The sequence below is a fragment of the Perca fluviatilis genome, chromosome 18 (genome assembly GCF_010015445.1).
Source record: "Perca fluviatilis chromosome 18, GENO_Pfluv_1.0, whole genome shotgun sequence".
NCBI classification, from domain to species: Eukaryota; Metazoa; Chordata; class Actinopteri; order Perciformes; family Percidae; genus Perca; species Perca fluviatilis.
In genome coordinates this window covers 36620785-36637993 of record NC_053129.1, presented here as the reverse complement: position 1 = coordinate 36637993, position 17209 = coordinate 36620785, and the positions used below count along the sequence as shown (strand labels likewise).

Here is a 17209-nt window from a genome sequence, read left to right as displayed (position 1 = left end):
GAGTAGGTACCATGTAATGGAAAATCGCCATTATACATTTGGAACAAACATTGGGAATAAAAGGGGTACATGGGTTCATATCTGACAGGCGTGAACAACGTTGGGAACCACTAAACTAGACCGCAGCCAGCCCAAACCAAGATGGGCTGAACACCAGGCCAGGAACAACTAACTCCTGGTTAATGCTAAGCTAAACTGTTTGTGTGGAAGCCCTCACCACCCAGCGGACGACAGCATCCTCGAAGGGCAGCCGCAGTTCGTAGGCCCGGCTACCGTTGGCGTGAAAGACAGGACTGATGATGTTGCTCTGTGACATCATCAGCTGGTTACTGTTGATATGGACGTCTTCCAACGTAACATCAACCGGGATGTTTCCCAGGTAGACGCTGAACGACCGGTCATCACTTAAAGTCTCTACGGGAAGAAACCCAAGTCAGGAGGGAACAGAGAGAGATAGGACAGAGGACATCTTGATTCCATTTTCTTTATTTTCGGAGCCCACTAGATGGCGCTCTTGGTTTTAAGAGAGGACTAAGGCATTGCAATTCAGACTTACGGTCGATGTGGAAGGTAAACTGGGAGACCTACTGTCGAGGGAGGAAGGTAAACTGGGAGACCTACTGTCGAGGGTAGAAGGTAAACTGGGAGACCTACTGTCGAGGGAGGAAGGTAAACTGGGAGACCTACTGTCGAGGGTAGAAGGTAAACTGGGAGACCTACTGTCGAGGGTAGAAGGTAAACTGGGAGACCTACTGTCGAGGGAGGAAGGTAAACTGGGAGACCTACTGTCGAGGGAGGAAGGTAAACTGGGAGACCTACTGTCGAGGGTAGAAGGTAAACTGGGAGACCTACTGTCGAGGTGGAAGGTAAACTGGGAGACCTACTGTCGAGGGAGGAAGGTAAACTGGGAGACCTACTGTCGAGGGAGGAAGGTAAACTGGGAGACTTACGGTCGAGGGTAGAAGGTAAACTGGGAGACCTACTGTCGAGGGAGGAAGGTAAACTGGGAGACCTACTGTCGAGGGAGGAAGGTAAACTGGGAGACCTACTGTCGAGGGAGGAAGGTAAACTGGGAGACTTCCGGTCGAGGGAGGAAGGTAAACTGGGAGACTTCATGTCGAGGGAGGAAGGTAAACTGGGAGACTTCATGTCGAGGGAGGAAGGTAAACTGGGAGACTTCCGGTCGAGGGAGGAAAGTAAACTGGGAGACTTCCGGTCGAGGGAGGAAGGTAAACTGGGAGACTTCCGGTCGAGGGAGGAAGGTAAACTGGGAGACTTCCGGTCGAGGGAGGAAGGTAAACTGGGAGACTTCCGGTCGAGGGAGGAAGGTAAACTGGGAGACTTCGGTCGAGGGAGGAAGGTAAACTGGGAGACTTCCGGTCGAGGGAGGAAGGTAAACTGGGAGACTTCCGGTCGAGGGTAGAAGGTAAACTGGGAGACTTCCGGTCGAGGGAGGAAGGTAAACTGGGAGACTTCCGGTCGAGGTGGAAGGTAAACTGGGAGACTTACGGTCGAGGTGGAAGGTAAACTGGGAGACTTACGGTCGAGGGAGGAAGGTAAACTGGGAGACTTACTGTCGAGGTGGAAGGTAAACTGGGAGACTTACTGTCGACGTGGAAGGTAAACTGGGAGACTTACTGTCGACGTGGAAGGGTTTACGGCAGAGCAGTGGCGTGTCGAGAACTCTGAGCATTCGGTGTCTCGTGTCGATGCTGCCTCCGTCTTCATACAGCAAAGAGAAGACGTGTTCATAAAGCAGGAAGATCACAAACGTCTCCTTGTACATATTGTTCACCACCGAACTCTGCAGAGAGAAAGAAACTGATGTTTATTTTCATTGTCAAATAATCTGGAGATTTAAATGTCAGAAAAGGGTGAAAAAGCAACAGCACTTGGAAAAAAAACAAACATTCATAAAGAACAATTAAAAAGGAACTAAGGGCTGGGTATCACCAATGATTTCCTGATTGAATTATATGGTAACTTCAGGTCCAATCCCAGTTTCTTTGGATTTAAAACAGAAAACACTCAGTGGCCGGTTAAATCAGTTGGTAGAGCGGTCGCACATGTGCAGAGGGTTGTTCCTCGACGCAGAAGGTCCAGGGTTCGAATTCGACCTGTGATGGTTTTCCTGCATGTCTTCCACCCTCTCTCCCCTTTCATATCTCAGCTTTCCTCTCTAATAAAAAGGCGGAAATGCCCAAAACCCATTCTCAGAGAACTGCTGTAAATTGTCCAAACAAGAAGCAACCCTCAGATATTTTACAATGGACTACGTTAATAACATTAAGAACTAAGCCCCAAAAAGTTAGTTGAAAGGACTTTTTACTTCTACATCCATTGTGAAAAGACCGGTATTAAAAATATCCATTAAATGGATTTTATTCATCAATAGCAAGTCACTAAAACTCATATCCATTTTAACTGGCGTAGAGCTGCAACTAGTGAATTGTTTCTGGACGAGTTGTCTATAAAATGTAAGAAAATGGTGTAAAATGTGGATCACTGTTTCCCAAAGCCCAAGATGACGTCCTAAAATGTCTTGTTTTGTCCAAAACCCAAAGATACTCCGATAAATACGATAATACCTCCATATTTTAAAGGCTGAATACAGCATTATCTGACATGTTTGCATGAAAACAAAACGATGAATCGCTTATCAAGATAGTTTGCGATTATTTTTCTATTGATCGCCTAATAAATTAGTTGACTAATCGTTGCAGTTCTACTGCTGACGTCATCTGCTTGTGTAACAGGACATCAGTCCTTGTTGGCACGCATTTGTTGCTCAGAATGAAACTTTGTGTTTTGGAAACCTTGTCCCCGTGGACGGACCGACTGTACCTTCCTGTAGCCGCCCTCCACCCCGAAAGGAACTCCGATCTGGACCAAAGGGCCTCGTTGGACCAGACTGAATCCTCTGGATGTGGCGGTGTGTTCGTCCAGAAGAACCCCCTCCAGCCCCAGACGGAGACTTCGGCTTTCAAACACTGCTCCCTCGTCGACCAGCGGGGTCACAACCCACGGAACGTCCCACAGCAGCCAGGCGCCGTCGAAAGAACCTGAATCTGAGAATCAACAGAATCCGTCAGCGCCGTTTACCCGTCAGTAGGGCTGCTCGGTTATAGAAAAACAAACATAACCACAATTTATTGAAGTTAAAAAGCAGAAGAATCTGCCCTTCCTGTCCAGAAGAATCTGCCCTTCCGGTCCAGAAGAATCTACTATTCCGGTCCAGAAGAATCTACTATTCCGGTCCAGAAGAATCTACTATTCCGGTCCAGAAGAATCTACTATTCCGGTCCAGAAGAATCTACTATTCTGTCCAGAATAACTTACTGACTGTGCAGGCCATGGACATGTCGATCATCATCACCATCAGCTTCTTTTTAAAGAACAGAGAAACCCGGACAACCTCCACGGGGACGCCCTCCACCTGACCATAAAACAAAAGATTTCATTTATAAAGTCAGACTCTCAGTAACGTTTAGTCTCCCGATTTCTGGCCTACGTGGCGACCCACCGTAGTCAGCTCGGCATGCGGCTGTCTGTACTGCGAGCGGAGCACCACCCTCTGGGCGCCCACCGTCAGGCTGTAGCCCCACTGTTGGGCTTCACTGATGGACATGGAAGAAACCTGTCCATCACTCTGCAGGAACATCAGCTGCCACACAGAACTCGCAATCCTCTGCGCCTGAACGCCACAAAAACAGACAAAACTGAAGTGGTTTGAAAAGAGACCGACAGGACCAAGGACATTAAAGTCCAGTTCAGACCAAATATTCTGGATGAGATAAGTTAAACTTGCAGCTGCTTGCAAAAGGGGTGTTGTAATAATAATAATAATAATAATAATAATAATAATAACAATAACAACAACAACAACAACAACCAAACTTATTTATATAGCGCTTTTCATGAAACCCAAGGACACTCTACAGAATTACAGTGGCTATATTAAGGGAAGTTGTAGGCTGTTGTAAACAAGTGGTGTTTCAGGAGTTTTTTAAAAATGTCCAGGGATGTTAGCCTAGAAATCTAGACCACCCTAGTGGCAGCAAATGTAATTTGCAGCCAGCGTCGTCTAGCAACTCTCCGTTGGCTTGCAAGCTGGAAAAACCAAACTCTAGTCAGGCCAATCACATCGTGTATAGAGTCTGTGGGCGGGGCTTATGGCTGCTGCTGGTGAACAGCAGTCTTCTGGAAGACTTGGAGTTCAGCTTTTCTTTGAGAAAAGAACGGCTCTGAAGTCACTTAAAAAGGAAGATGTGTTCAGAGTTTAAAGTTTAAACTAGCGACCAGCGTTGCTCTGATTGGTTGGAGCTCTATCCTATTGGTGCAGAGGGAATTTGAAAGACAACCGTTTATCCCACCCCTTGGATTGAGCCCTGACCAATGGGGAGTTCCCAGACCCAACATCTGGATGTGGGTCAGACCCAACATCTGGATGTGGGGTCTGGCTGGTCAGGCTACAGGGATGTAGCATTTTGAATATCTGCAGGGATGAAGGCTCTGTCTCCAAAAAGGTACAGAGTCTTGTGGTAAGGAGACATTGATTAACTGATCCACCATCCAATATCATCGAAGCAAAGTTAAAATATCGATACATATTGTGTGAAAGATGCGCTTTATTTTATATTTTCCACTTTATATTTATTCTTTATTAAAAAGAAGTTATTTTTTTTATGTAAATGCTTGAAGAGCTTAATAACCCTGTCAAATCATGTTTTAGTAGTTTTTTTGACTGGAAATAAAATGCAATTGTTAAATGGGCATAATCGAAGGCCCCTGAATCTAAATGGTATGATGCCAGTGACTGTACTTCCCTGGCTGAGGACATCAGATGCAGATCAGTGGTGTTAGTTTGTGTTTTACCTCAGAGAAGGCAGCGTGCCACATCTCTCCACTGTTCCCCTGCTGACCTCCACACGAAGACTCTCTGTTCACGTTCACCTGTCCACATCAGGAAACGTGGACAGCTTTTATCACTTTACACAGACATTCATTCTACGTTCTAGGGGCAGCGAAAAATATAGCACTCAGTATTAGGGCTGGGTACCGATTTCAATACTTTTTAGGCACCGAACAATTGCCTCTGAAGTATCAAGTATCGAAAAATGCCTCATCATTCAATACCCAATCAGTAAATCTCATCAATGTCAGTGAGCCAATCAGCATGCAGCATGCTTCTACCAAGATCTAATCATGTCTGATTGGCTGTGTATCATTACACGTTGTAGGAACACGCAGGAAATAAACTGTTACACACAGAGACAGGGCTCACATAGTAGGAGCTGAGAAATAAATTAAAAGATTTGTGCGGTAATGTGTAATGTAATTTCGTTTTATAAAATTGGTATCGAAAAAGGTATCGTTTAGGGACCCGGTATCAAAGCCACCGTATTGGTATCGGTACTGGCATCGACATTTTTTAACGATACCCGGCCCTACTCAATATTTCTAGAATCGCAATAAATGTAAATCGCAAAACAAATTCAATCTGCACCCATGTAGCAGGATCAAATCTTCCCAGCTGGGCTGAGTCTTGAGACAGTTCACTCAGCTTTCAGGCAGTTTAGACACAAATCTATTTTCAGAAACTCGTAGCAGATGTTCTGACCTCCATGTAGTCCTCCTCGCAGATGATCTCTCTGTGAGTCCAGGTCAGACCAGAACAGACGGCAGAAACCGGCCAGCTGATCCACTCTCCCCCAGCGTCGCTCACGATCACGTTAAAGCTGAAGGTGAACACCTCGTCGTTCTGAAACGACCAAAGTCAGTCCGGACTCAACACCAGTAACACCGTGGAGTTACAGGACAGGGGAACAGCGTCATGAGAGAGGAATGTTTGTCCTGGAAATGTTCTTGTGTTGATCCAGACTACCGATCTGCAGGGACGTGGCTGTCAACTCGTAATAAAAAAGGTAGCCGAGTGTCCAACGCACCTGGTTGTGTCAGGTGACCGTGCCCTGGCTTGTGTAGCGGTGAGATATGGTTGTGTCAGGTGACCGTGCCCTGGCTTGTGTAGCGGTGAGATATGGTTGTGTCAGGTGACCGTGCCCTGGCTTGTGTAGCGGTGAGATATGGTTGTGTCAGGTGACCGTGCCCTGGCTTGTGTAGCGGTGAGATATGGTTGTGTCAGGTGACCGTGCCCTGGCTTGTGTAGCGGTGAGATATGGTTGTGTCAGGTGACCGTGCCCTGGCTTGTGTAGCGGTGAGATATGGTTGTGTCAGGTGACCGTGCCCTGGCTTGTGTAGCGGTGAGATATGGTTGTGTCAGGTGACCGTGCCCTGGCTTGTGTAGCGGTGAGATATGGTTGTGTCAGGTGACCGTGCCCTGGCTTGTGTAGCGGTGAGATATGGTTCTGTCAGGTGACCGTGCCCTGGCTTGTGTAGCGGTGAGATATGGTTGTGTCCGGTGACCGTGCCCTGGCTTGTGTAGCGGTGAGATATGGTTCTGTCAGGTGACCGTGCCCTGGCTTGTGTAGCGGTGAGATATGGTTGTGTCAGGTGACCGTGCCCTGGCTTGTGTAGCGGTGAGATAAGATTCTGTCAGGTGACCGTGCCCTGGCTTTTGTAGCGGTGAGATATGGTTGTGTCAGGTGACCGTGCCCTGGCTTGTGCGCTGAGATATATGGTTCTGTCAGGTGACCGTGCGCTGCCGGCTTGTGGCGGTGAGATATGGTTGTGTCAGGTGACCGTGCCCTGGCTTGTGTAGCGGTGAGATATGGTTGTGTCAGGTGACCGTGCCCTGGCTTGTGTAGCGGTGAGATATGGTTGTGTCAGGTGACCGGGCCCTGGCTTGTGTAGTGGTGGAGGTACCTGGTTTTGGGTGAAGCAGGAGTAGTATGAAGCTCTGAAGGTGGTGAAGCCGTCCATCCTGAAGGTGCTGATGGTGTAACCGCAGCGCGACGCCAGCGGCTCGCTGAGAGAGTGGACGCCATTTCCATCTACAGACAGACAGACAGAAGTTACAGACAGGCAGAAGTTACAGACAGACAGAAGTTACAGACAGACAGAAGTTACAGACAGACAGAAGTTAGACAGAAGTTAGACAGAAGTTAGACAGAAGTTAGACAGAAGTTAGACAGAAGTTAGTTAGACAGAAGTTAGTTAGACAGAAGTTAGTTAGACAGAAGTTAGTTAGACAGAAGTTAGTTAGACAGAAGTTAGTTAGACAGAAGTTAGTTAGACAGAAGTTAGTTAGACAGAAGTTACAGACAGACAGAAGTTACAGACAGACAGAAGTTACAGACAGACAGAAGTTACAGACAGACAGAAGTTACAGACAGACAGAAGTTACAGACAGACAGAAGTTACAGACAGACAGAAGTTACAGACAGACAGAAGTTACAGACAGAAGTTACAGACAGAAGTTACAGACAGAAGTTACAGACAGAAGTTACAGACAGACAGACGTTAGGACAGGTGGACACATACTGTAGCTGTAGATTAGGTATATAAGATTAAGGCTCCATCTGCACCGCTACGTTTTGGTTTTTAACCATTTGAGTTTGAGCCAAAAGGTGGACAGATGGACAGGTAGACAGGGGGACAGACAGGTAGACAGACAGACAGGTGAACAGGTAGACAGACAGACAGATGGACAGGTAGACAGGGGGACAGACAGGTAGACAGACAGACAGGTGGACAGCACTGAAACTAATTAGGTTAAAGCAGAACTGACCTCCGGCCTCGAAGCGAGGCATCTGTGGCGAGCGAACGTGGATCCAGAGGTACCGATCCCGACACTCCCACTCAACGACAGATTCCTCCAAACCTGACGACACGAAATCTACATTCACAGGGTCAAAGGTCACCCACAAACACACAGAGGGTCAAAGGTCACCCCCAAATATACACAGGGTCAAAGGTCACCCCCAAACACACAGAGGGTCAAAGGTCACCCCCAAATATACACAGGGTCAAAGGTCACCCACAAACATACACAGGGTCAAAGGTCACCCACAAACATACACAGGGTCAAAGGTCACCCACAAACATACACAGGGCCAAAGGTCACACACAAACATACACAGGGTCAAAGGGTCACAGGTCACCCCCAAACATACACAGGGTCAAAGGTCACCCACAAAGTTAAGATTAGAGTTATACTTTGTGAAGAAAACAATGGAACAAAGATAATTCAGATTTCTTAATAAAACCTCCAGTTAAGACCCAAAAAGACCAGAAATCCACCCGGCAAAGAGAGTAAAAAAAAAAAAAAGTGTTGGAAAAAAAATAAAACCTTAAATCCACGTTAAGACTGTGAAACTACTTGTTAAAAGCTTTTTTTAAAACATCAAAAACCTTCGAAAAATTTCTACAACAGCATCAGAAAGATATGTAAATCCACCAGTCGAGAGTGTTTACCTTCAGCTGAAGATTTCTCCGTGAGCTGGCAGCAGATGAACAGTCTGGAGAGAAATGTAATCAGATTACTTTAGAGCTGCAAAGATGAACCGTCTGGAGAGAATTGTAATCAGATTACTTTAGAGCTGCAAAGATGAACGATTAATCGTCAACTACTCTGATAATATATTCATCACGGAGTCATTTATGTGAAAACTGGGAAAAGTCTCAGAAAAACATCGTTTCTATTAAGTAGAACCGTTTGAGTTGTGTGTCTGTCTGTCTGTCTGTCTGTGTCTCTGTGTGTGTGTGTGTCTGTGTCTGTGTCTCTGTGTCTGTCGTGGGGTCCAAAAACTGGAAGTCCAGTATACTTGTGGGGTCCCAACAGCTTTGTGGGGCCAAAATGCTGGACCCCCCAAGTTTAAAGGGCTGTTTGAGGGACTTGGTTTTAGGATTAGGGATAGAACTAGGTTATGGTTAGGTTAGTCAGTGTGTGTGTGTGTGTGTGTGTGTGTGTGTGTGTGTGTGTGTGTGTGTGTGTGTGTGTGTGTGTGTGTATATATATAGATATTAAGTAGAACAGTTTGAGTAAAAACAAGCAACCCAAATCTTAAAGTGCCCATATTATGAAAAAAAAAATCACTTTTTCTGGGATTTGGGGTGTTCTTTTGTGTCTCTGGTGCTTCCACACACATACACACTTTGACAAAAATCCATCCATGCTGTTCTGAGTGAGATCTGGTTTCTGAATGTGTCCTGCCTTCAGTCTCCTGGTGAGCTGTTCAAAATCGGCTCGGACTGTGACGTCACAGTCCGAAATGAGCTGGCTAACCACAACCGTTAGCTCGTTAGCATGCTAACCGTTAGCATTAGCATGCTAACCGTTAGCATTAGCATGCTAACGCTAATGCTAACGCTAGCATGTTACGTCGTTCTCAATAGCAAAGCACTGCTACAACACACACAAGTTCACTATAATCTACAAAAGAACTACTTCCATGTGCGCCCTCATTTAGAAGTCTCCCAGCTGATCCTGCCTTGTAACTGACTGTAGTTGGAGAAACAGGCTTTCTTTTACTGTCTCTAGAGTTAGCTAGCTGACATGCTCTACATCTGAGCTACTGAGCATGTGCGAGTGCAATCAAAGATAGTACAGAAGAAGAAGATGAAAAGAGGTCTCACTCTGTAGCTAAAACAGAAACCAGGTGAAAAGAGGATCTACAGCAGTGAGAGAGAGCTGTGCAGTACAACAAAAATATGGTGTTTTTTGAAAATTAAACCATGTAAACCTATTCTGGTACAACCTTAAAATACAGTTATAAACCTGAAAATGAGCATAATATGGGCGCTTTAACCCTAACCCTTGGAAGATCCGTTCCAGCATTAGTTAAATCAGGTAAACTAGTGTGATGTCATCTTGTTAAAGGGGAACATGTTCTAGTGTCTTCTCTCCTCTGGGACAGGACACTGAATATCTCTGAGTCGTGGACTAAACAAAGACATGTGAAGACATCATCTGTGACTTTTTGGGAAACTCTGATCTACATTTTAGAAACAGAACTACTCATCCATTCATCCAGACATTAATCCTCTGTGATAATAATCATTTACCCGAAGAAGAGTGCAGCCGTTCCCATGTTGAAGCTGCAGAAAGTGTGTCTCAGTCTCTGCTGGGTCTCTTCTGCACCAGGTGAGCTGATCACCTTGTTGTCATGGCGACAGCAGTCACAGCTGAGGCTTGTTAAGTCTGATTACACCTGGAGGCCTCCTCCTTCTTCTTCTTCTCCTCCTCCTCCTCCTTCTCCTTTTAGGTTTTAGGGTAGTTTGGCATCACTGCCTCCTGCTGGTATTACCTGTCACTTATTCTTCTCTTCCAGTTATTAAACCTCTCTCTGTGTGTGTGTGTGTGTGTGTGTGTGTGTGTGTGTGTGTGTGTGTGTGTGTGTTCAGGTCCAGTTAAAGCTCCTCTTCTTGGTTCTGGGTTTCACACCAGCGTTGGGAAAGAGTCCCGGGCCCAGACGCTGCAGGGGGGTGAGTAATCTTCTTCATCATCATCTTCATCTGCTCATAAACACACACACACACACACACATACACAGAGATACACACACACAGAGACACACACAGAGACACACACAGAGACACACACAGAGACACACACAGAGACACACACAGAGACACACACAGAGACACACACACACACACAGAGACACACACAGAGACACACACACACACACACAGAGACACACATACACAGAGACACACATACACAGAGACACACACACACATACACAGAGACACACACATACACACCCACACAAACACACACACGCAGACAGTCTGCAGTTTACAGTTTGCTAAAACACAATTTTGCAAAATACCTCATATATATCCTGCAGAATACCTCATATATATCCTGCAAAATACCTCATATATATCCTGCAGAATACCTCATATATATCCTGCAGAATACCTCATATATATCCTGCAAAATACCTCATATATATCCTGCAGAATACCTCATATATATCCTGCAGAATACCTCATATATATACTGCAGAATACCTCATATATATCCTGCAGAATACCCTCACATATATACTGCAAAATACCTCATATATATCCTGCAGAATACTCTCATATATATCCTGCAGAATACCTCATATATATCCTGCAGAATACCCCCATATATATCCTGCAAAATACCTCATATATATCCTGCAGAATACCTCATATATATAACCTGCAGAATACCTCATATATATACTGCAGAATACCTCATATATATCCTACAAAATACCTCATATATATCCTGCAGAATACCTCATATATATCCTGCAGAATACCTCATATATATCCTGCAAAATACCTCCTATATATATCCCGCAGAATACCTCATATATATCCCGCAAAATACCTCATATATATCCTGCAGAATACCTCATATATATCCTGCAGAATACCTCATATATATACTGCAGAATACCTCATATATATCCTACAAATACCTCATATATATCCCGCAGAATCATATATATCCTGCAAATACCTCATATATATCCCAGTAAAATACCTCATATATATCCTGCAGAATACCTCATATATATCCTGCAGAATACCTCATATATATCCTGCAGAATACCTCATATATATCCTGCAAAATACCTCATATATATCCTGCAGAATACCTCATATATATCCTGCAGAATACCTCATATATATCCTGCAGAATACCTCATATATATCCTGCAAAATACCTCATATATATCCTGCAGAATACCTCATATATATCCTGCAAAATACCTCATATATATCCTGCAGAATACCTCATATATATCCTGCAAAATACCTCATATATATCCTGCAGAATACCTCATATATATCCTGCAAAATACCTCATATATATCCTGCAAAATACCTCATATATATCCTGCAGAATACCTCATATATATCCTGCAAAATACCCTATATATATCCGCAAAATACCTCATATATATCCTGCAGAATACCTAATATATATCCTGCAAAATACCTCATATATATCCCGTAGAATACTCCTCATATATATCCTGCAAAATACCTCATATATATCCTGCAGAATACCTCATATATCCCGCAAAATACCTCATATATCCTGCAAAATACCTCATATATATCCTGCAGAATACCTCATATATATCCCAGTAAAATACCTCATATATATCCTGCAGAATACCCCTATATATGTCCCTAGAATAATCATATATATCCTGCAAAATACCTTATATATATCCTGCAAAATACCTCATATATCCTGCAGAATACCTCATATATATCCTGCAGAATACCTCATATATATCCTGCAAAATACCTCATATATATCTCCAAAATACCTCATATATATCCTGCATAATACCTCATAAATATCCTGTAAAATACCTTCATATATATCCTGCATAATACCTCATAAATATCCTGCAGAATACCTCATATATATCCTGCAGAATACCTCATATATATCCGCAAAAATACCCTCATATATATCCTGCAGAATACCTTATATATATCCTAGTAGAATACCAAATATCCCGCAAAATACCTCATATATATCCTGCAGAATACCTCATAAATATCCTGCAGAATACCTAATACATATCCTGCAGAATACCTCATATATCCTGCAAAATACCTCATATATATCCTGCAGAATACCTCATATATATCCTGCAGAATAACTTCATATATATCCTGCAAAATACTTCATATATATCCTGCAGAATACCTCATATATATCCTGCAAAATACCTCATATATATCCTGCAGAATACCTCATAAATATCCTGCAGAATACCTCATATATATCCTGCAAAATACCTCATATATATCCTGCAAAATACCTCATATATATCCTGCAGAATACCTCATAAATATCCTGCAAAATACCTCATATATATCCTGCAGAATACCTCATAAATATCCTGCAGAATACCTCATATATATCCTGCAGAATACCTCATATATATCCTGCAAAATACCTCATATATCCTGCAAAATATCTTCATATATCCTGCAAAATACCTCATATATATACCGCAGAATACCTCATATATACCTGCAAAATACCTCATATATCCTGCAAAATACCTCATATATATCCGCAGAATACCTCATAAATATCCTGTAGAATACCTCATACATATCCTGCAGAATACCTCATATATATCCTGCAAAATACCTCATATATATCCTGCAAATACCTCATATATATCCCGTAGAATTATATATATCCTGCAGAATACCTCATATATATCCCGCAAAATACCTCATATAATCCTGCAGAATACTCATATATATCTGTAAAATACCTCATATATCTAGAATACCTCATAATATAATAATAAATATATCATTTTATAATTTTTATATATCCTGAAATACCATATATATCCTTTATATTCAAATACCTCATATATATCCTGCAAAATACCTCCTTCTTCTTCTTCTCCTCCTCCTCCTCCTCCTTCTCCTTTTAGGTTTTAGGGTAGTTTGGCATCACTGCCTCCTGCTGGTATTACCTGTCACTTATTCTTCTCTTCCAGTTATTAAACCTCTGTGTGTGTCTCTGTGTGTGTGTGTGTGTGTGTGTGTGTGTGTGTGTGTGTGTGTGTGTGTGTGTGTGTGTGTGTGTGTGTGTGTCTGTGTGTCTGTGTGTGTCTGTGTGTGTGTGTGTGTGTGTGTTTGTGTGTGTGTGTGTGTGTGTGTCTGTGTGTGTGTATGTGTGTCTCTCTGTGTGTGTGTGTGTGTGTGTCTGTGTGTGTGTCTGTGTGTGTGTGTGTGTGTGTGTGTGTGTGTCTGTCTGTCTGTCTGTCTGTCTGTCTGTCTGTGTGTGTGTGTGTGTGTGTGTGTGTGTGTGTGTGTGTGTGTGTGTGTGTGTGTGTGTGTGTGTGTGTGTGTGTGTGTGTGTGTGTGTGTGTGTGTGTGTGTGTGTGTGTGTGTAGGTAAGCGTCAGATCCAGCATCTGGGCTCCCAGCTGCAGCTGAATCAACATTGTCTCGACACGGCCTTCAACTTCTTCAAGATGGTCGTCAGCAAACACCTGACGCGCGGTCGCAAGACGGAGCACGTCATCGCCGCCTGCCTCTACCTGGTCTGTCGCACCGAGGGGACGCCTCGTATCCTAGCAACAGCCTCTCTTTCTGGGGGGTACAGCTGCAACCAACAGCACCAACTGTTCTGATAATCCATTAATCGTTCACAACATGTTGTTCTCAGCCTCTCAAATATGGAGGTTTTCTGTTTGATATCAGATTCAATCAATCAACATGTTTATTTATAATAATGTATTTATATATATGTATTTATATATCACTCTACACAGCAACCAGCAGGTATCCAGAGGGCTTCACATCAGAAACCTAGAGTAAAAACACATGTCATACAATAGAAAGAATGAAACATAGAAACAGTAAAATCAGAAAAGGTTACAAAGAAACCACTGCTACGTGTTAAAGGCCAGACGAAACAGGTACGTTCTGAGTTTGGACCTAAAGAGAGCTCCATCTGTGGTAGTGTGAATATCACCTCAAATGTTGACGTTGACGGGACGACCCCCCCGAGGATTAATGGAGAATGAAATCATCTTTACTCTAAGTTATTATCATTATTATTATTATTATTATTATTATCATCTTGTCTCGCAGCCCTAACGTTTGAGTTTCCTGTTGTGACCTTTGAACTGGTTTTCCTGAGCTGAGTTTCAGACATGTTGCTGGACCTGAGCGACCTGCTGCAGGTAATATATATACTGTATATACATATATACGTATTAATAAAGTAATGAAGTACTTCTATACTCTGCAGTAGTAACTTTAGTTTGATGTGTTCAGGTGAACGTTTACATCCTGGGAAAAACCTTCCTGCTGTTGGCTCGAGAGCTCTGCATCAACGCTCCCGCCATCGGTGACAACCTCATTTCATTTACTGTAGAACTACAAACTGTAGTTAAACTGTCAGAAATATAACTACAAAATGTATTTAAACTGTCAGAAATATAACTACAAAATGTATTTAAACTGTCAGAAATATAACTACAATATTTATTTAAACTGTCAGAAATAGAACTACAAAATGTATTTAAACTGTCAGAAATAGAACTACAAAATGTATTTAAACTGTCAGAAATAGAACTACAATATGTATTTAAACTGTCAGAAATAGAACTACAAAATGTATTTAAACTGTCAGAAATATAACTACAAAATGTATTTAAACTGTCAGAAATATAACTACAAAATGTATTTAAACTGTCAGAAATAGAACTACAATATGTATTTAAACTGTCAGAAATAGATGAATGTCCCGGTCACGTTGCTCTGGACGCGTCCTGTGTCTCTACCTGACAGATTCAAACAATATCATGTCAGATATGTAAATTATTAGATGTGTGTTCACAGAAGTACATTTCCCATAAACCACCACTGTCAGGGCATTGGTATTAATGAGGGCTAGGTATTAATTAGGGCTAGGTATTAATCAGGGCTGGGTATTAATCAGGGCTAGGTATTAATCAGGGCTAGGTATTAATCAGGGCTTGGTATTAATCAGGGCTTGGTATTAATCAGGACTAGGTATTAATCAGGGCTAGGTATTAATCAGGGCTAGGTATTAATCAGGGCTAGGTATTAATCAGGACTAGGTATTAATCAGGGCTTGGTATTAATCAGGGCAGTATTAATCAGGACTTGGTATTAATCAGGACTAGGTATTAATCAGGGCTTGGTATTAATCAGGACTTGGTATTAATCAGGACTAGGTATTAATCAGGGCTTGTATTAATCAGGGTTGGTAATAATCAGGGCTTGGTATTAATCAGGACTAGGTATTAATCAGGGCTTGGTATTAATCCAGGGCTAGGTATTAATCAGGGCTTGGTATTAATCAGGGCTTGGTATTAATCAGGGCTTAGTATTAATCAGGGCTAGGTATTAATCAGGACTAGGTATTAATCAGGGCTAGGTAATAATCAGGGCTAGGTATTAATCAGGGCTAGGTATTAATCAGGGCTAGGTATTAATCAGGGCTAGGTATTAATCAGGGCTAGGTATTAATCAGGACTAGGTATTAATCAGGGCTAGGTATTAATCAGGGCTAGGTATTAATCAGGACTAGGTATTAATCAGGGCTTGGTATTAATCAGGGCTTGGTATTAATCAGGACTAGGTATTAATCAGGGCTTGGTATTAATCAGGGCTAGGTATTAATCAGGGCTTGGTATTAATCAGGGCTAGGTAATAATCAGGGCTAGGTATTAATCAGGACTAGGTATTAATCAGGACTAGGTATTAATCAGGGCTAGGTATTAATCAGGGCTAGGTATTAATCAGGGCTTGGTATTAATCAGGGCTTGGTATTAATCAGGACTAGGTATTAATCAGGACTAGGTATTAATCAGGGCTAGGTATTAATCAGGGCTAGGTATTAATCAGGGCTTGGTATTAATCAGGGCTTGGTATTAATCAGGACTAGGTATTAATCAGGACTAGGTATTAATCAGGGCTAGGTATTAATCAGGGCTAGGTATTAATCAGGGCTTGGTATTAATCAGGGCTTGGTATTAATCAGGACTAGGTATTAATCAGGGCTTGGTATTAATCAGGGCTAGGTCTTAATCAGGGCTAGGTATTAATCAGGACTAGGTATTAATCAGGGCTTGGTATTAATCAGGGCTTGGTATTAATCAGGACTTGGTATTAATCAGGACTAGGTATTAATCAGGGCTTGGTATTAATCAGGACTTGGTATTAATCAGGACTAGGTATTAATCAGGGCTTGGTATTAATCAGGGCTTGGTATTAATCAGGGCTTGGTATTAATCAGGACTAGGTATTAATCAGGGCTTGGTATTAACCAGGGCTAGGTATTAATCAGGGCTTGGTATTAATCAGGGCTTGGTATTAATCAGGGCTTAGTATTAATCAGGGCTAGGTATTAATCAGGACTAGGTATTAATCAGGGCTAGGTAATAATCAGGGCTAGGTATTAATCAGGGCTAGGTATTAATCAGGGCTAGGTATTAATCAGGGCTAGGTATTAATCAGGGCTTGGTATTAATCAGGACTTGGTATTAATCAGGACTAGGTATTAATCAGGGCTTGGTATTAATCAGGGCTTGGTATTAATCAGGGCTTGGTATTAATCAGGACTAGGTAATAATCAGGGCTAGGTATTAATCAGGGCTTGGTATTAATCAGGGCTTGGTATTAATCAGGACTAGGTATTAATCAGGACTAGGTATTAATCAGGGCTTGGTATTAATCAGGGCTAGGTATTAATCAGGACTAGGTATTAATCAGGGCTAGGTATTGAAAGCGGTTCCCTC

The 17209-nt window shown here is 42.6% G+C and overlaps 1 protein-coding gene across 1 annotated transcript in view; it reads left to right on the top strand.

Moving 5' to 3' along the window:
• The window catches only part of LOC120546679 (transcription factor IIIB 90 kDa subunit-like), a 45925-nt gene that overhangs the window by 14014 nt on the left and 14702 nt on the right, over positions 1-17209 (top strand). Inside the window, exons 3-6 of the mRNA XM_039781800.1 lie at positions 10303-10383; positions 13830-14003; positions 14592-14623; positions 14718-14790. Coding sequence (XP_039637734.1) covers positions 10303-10383; positions 13830-14003; positions 14592-14623; positions 14718-14790 — 360 coding nt within the window. The remainder of the gene's footprint in view (positions 1-10302; positions 10384-13829; positions 14004-14591; positions 14624-14717; positions 14791-17209) is intronic.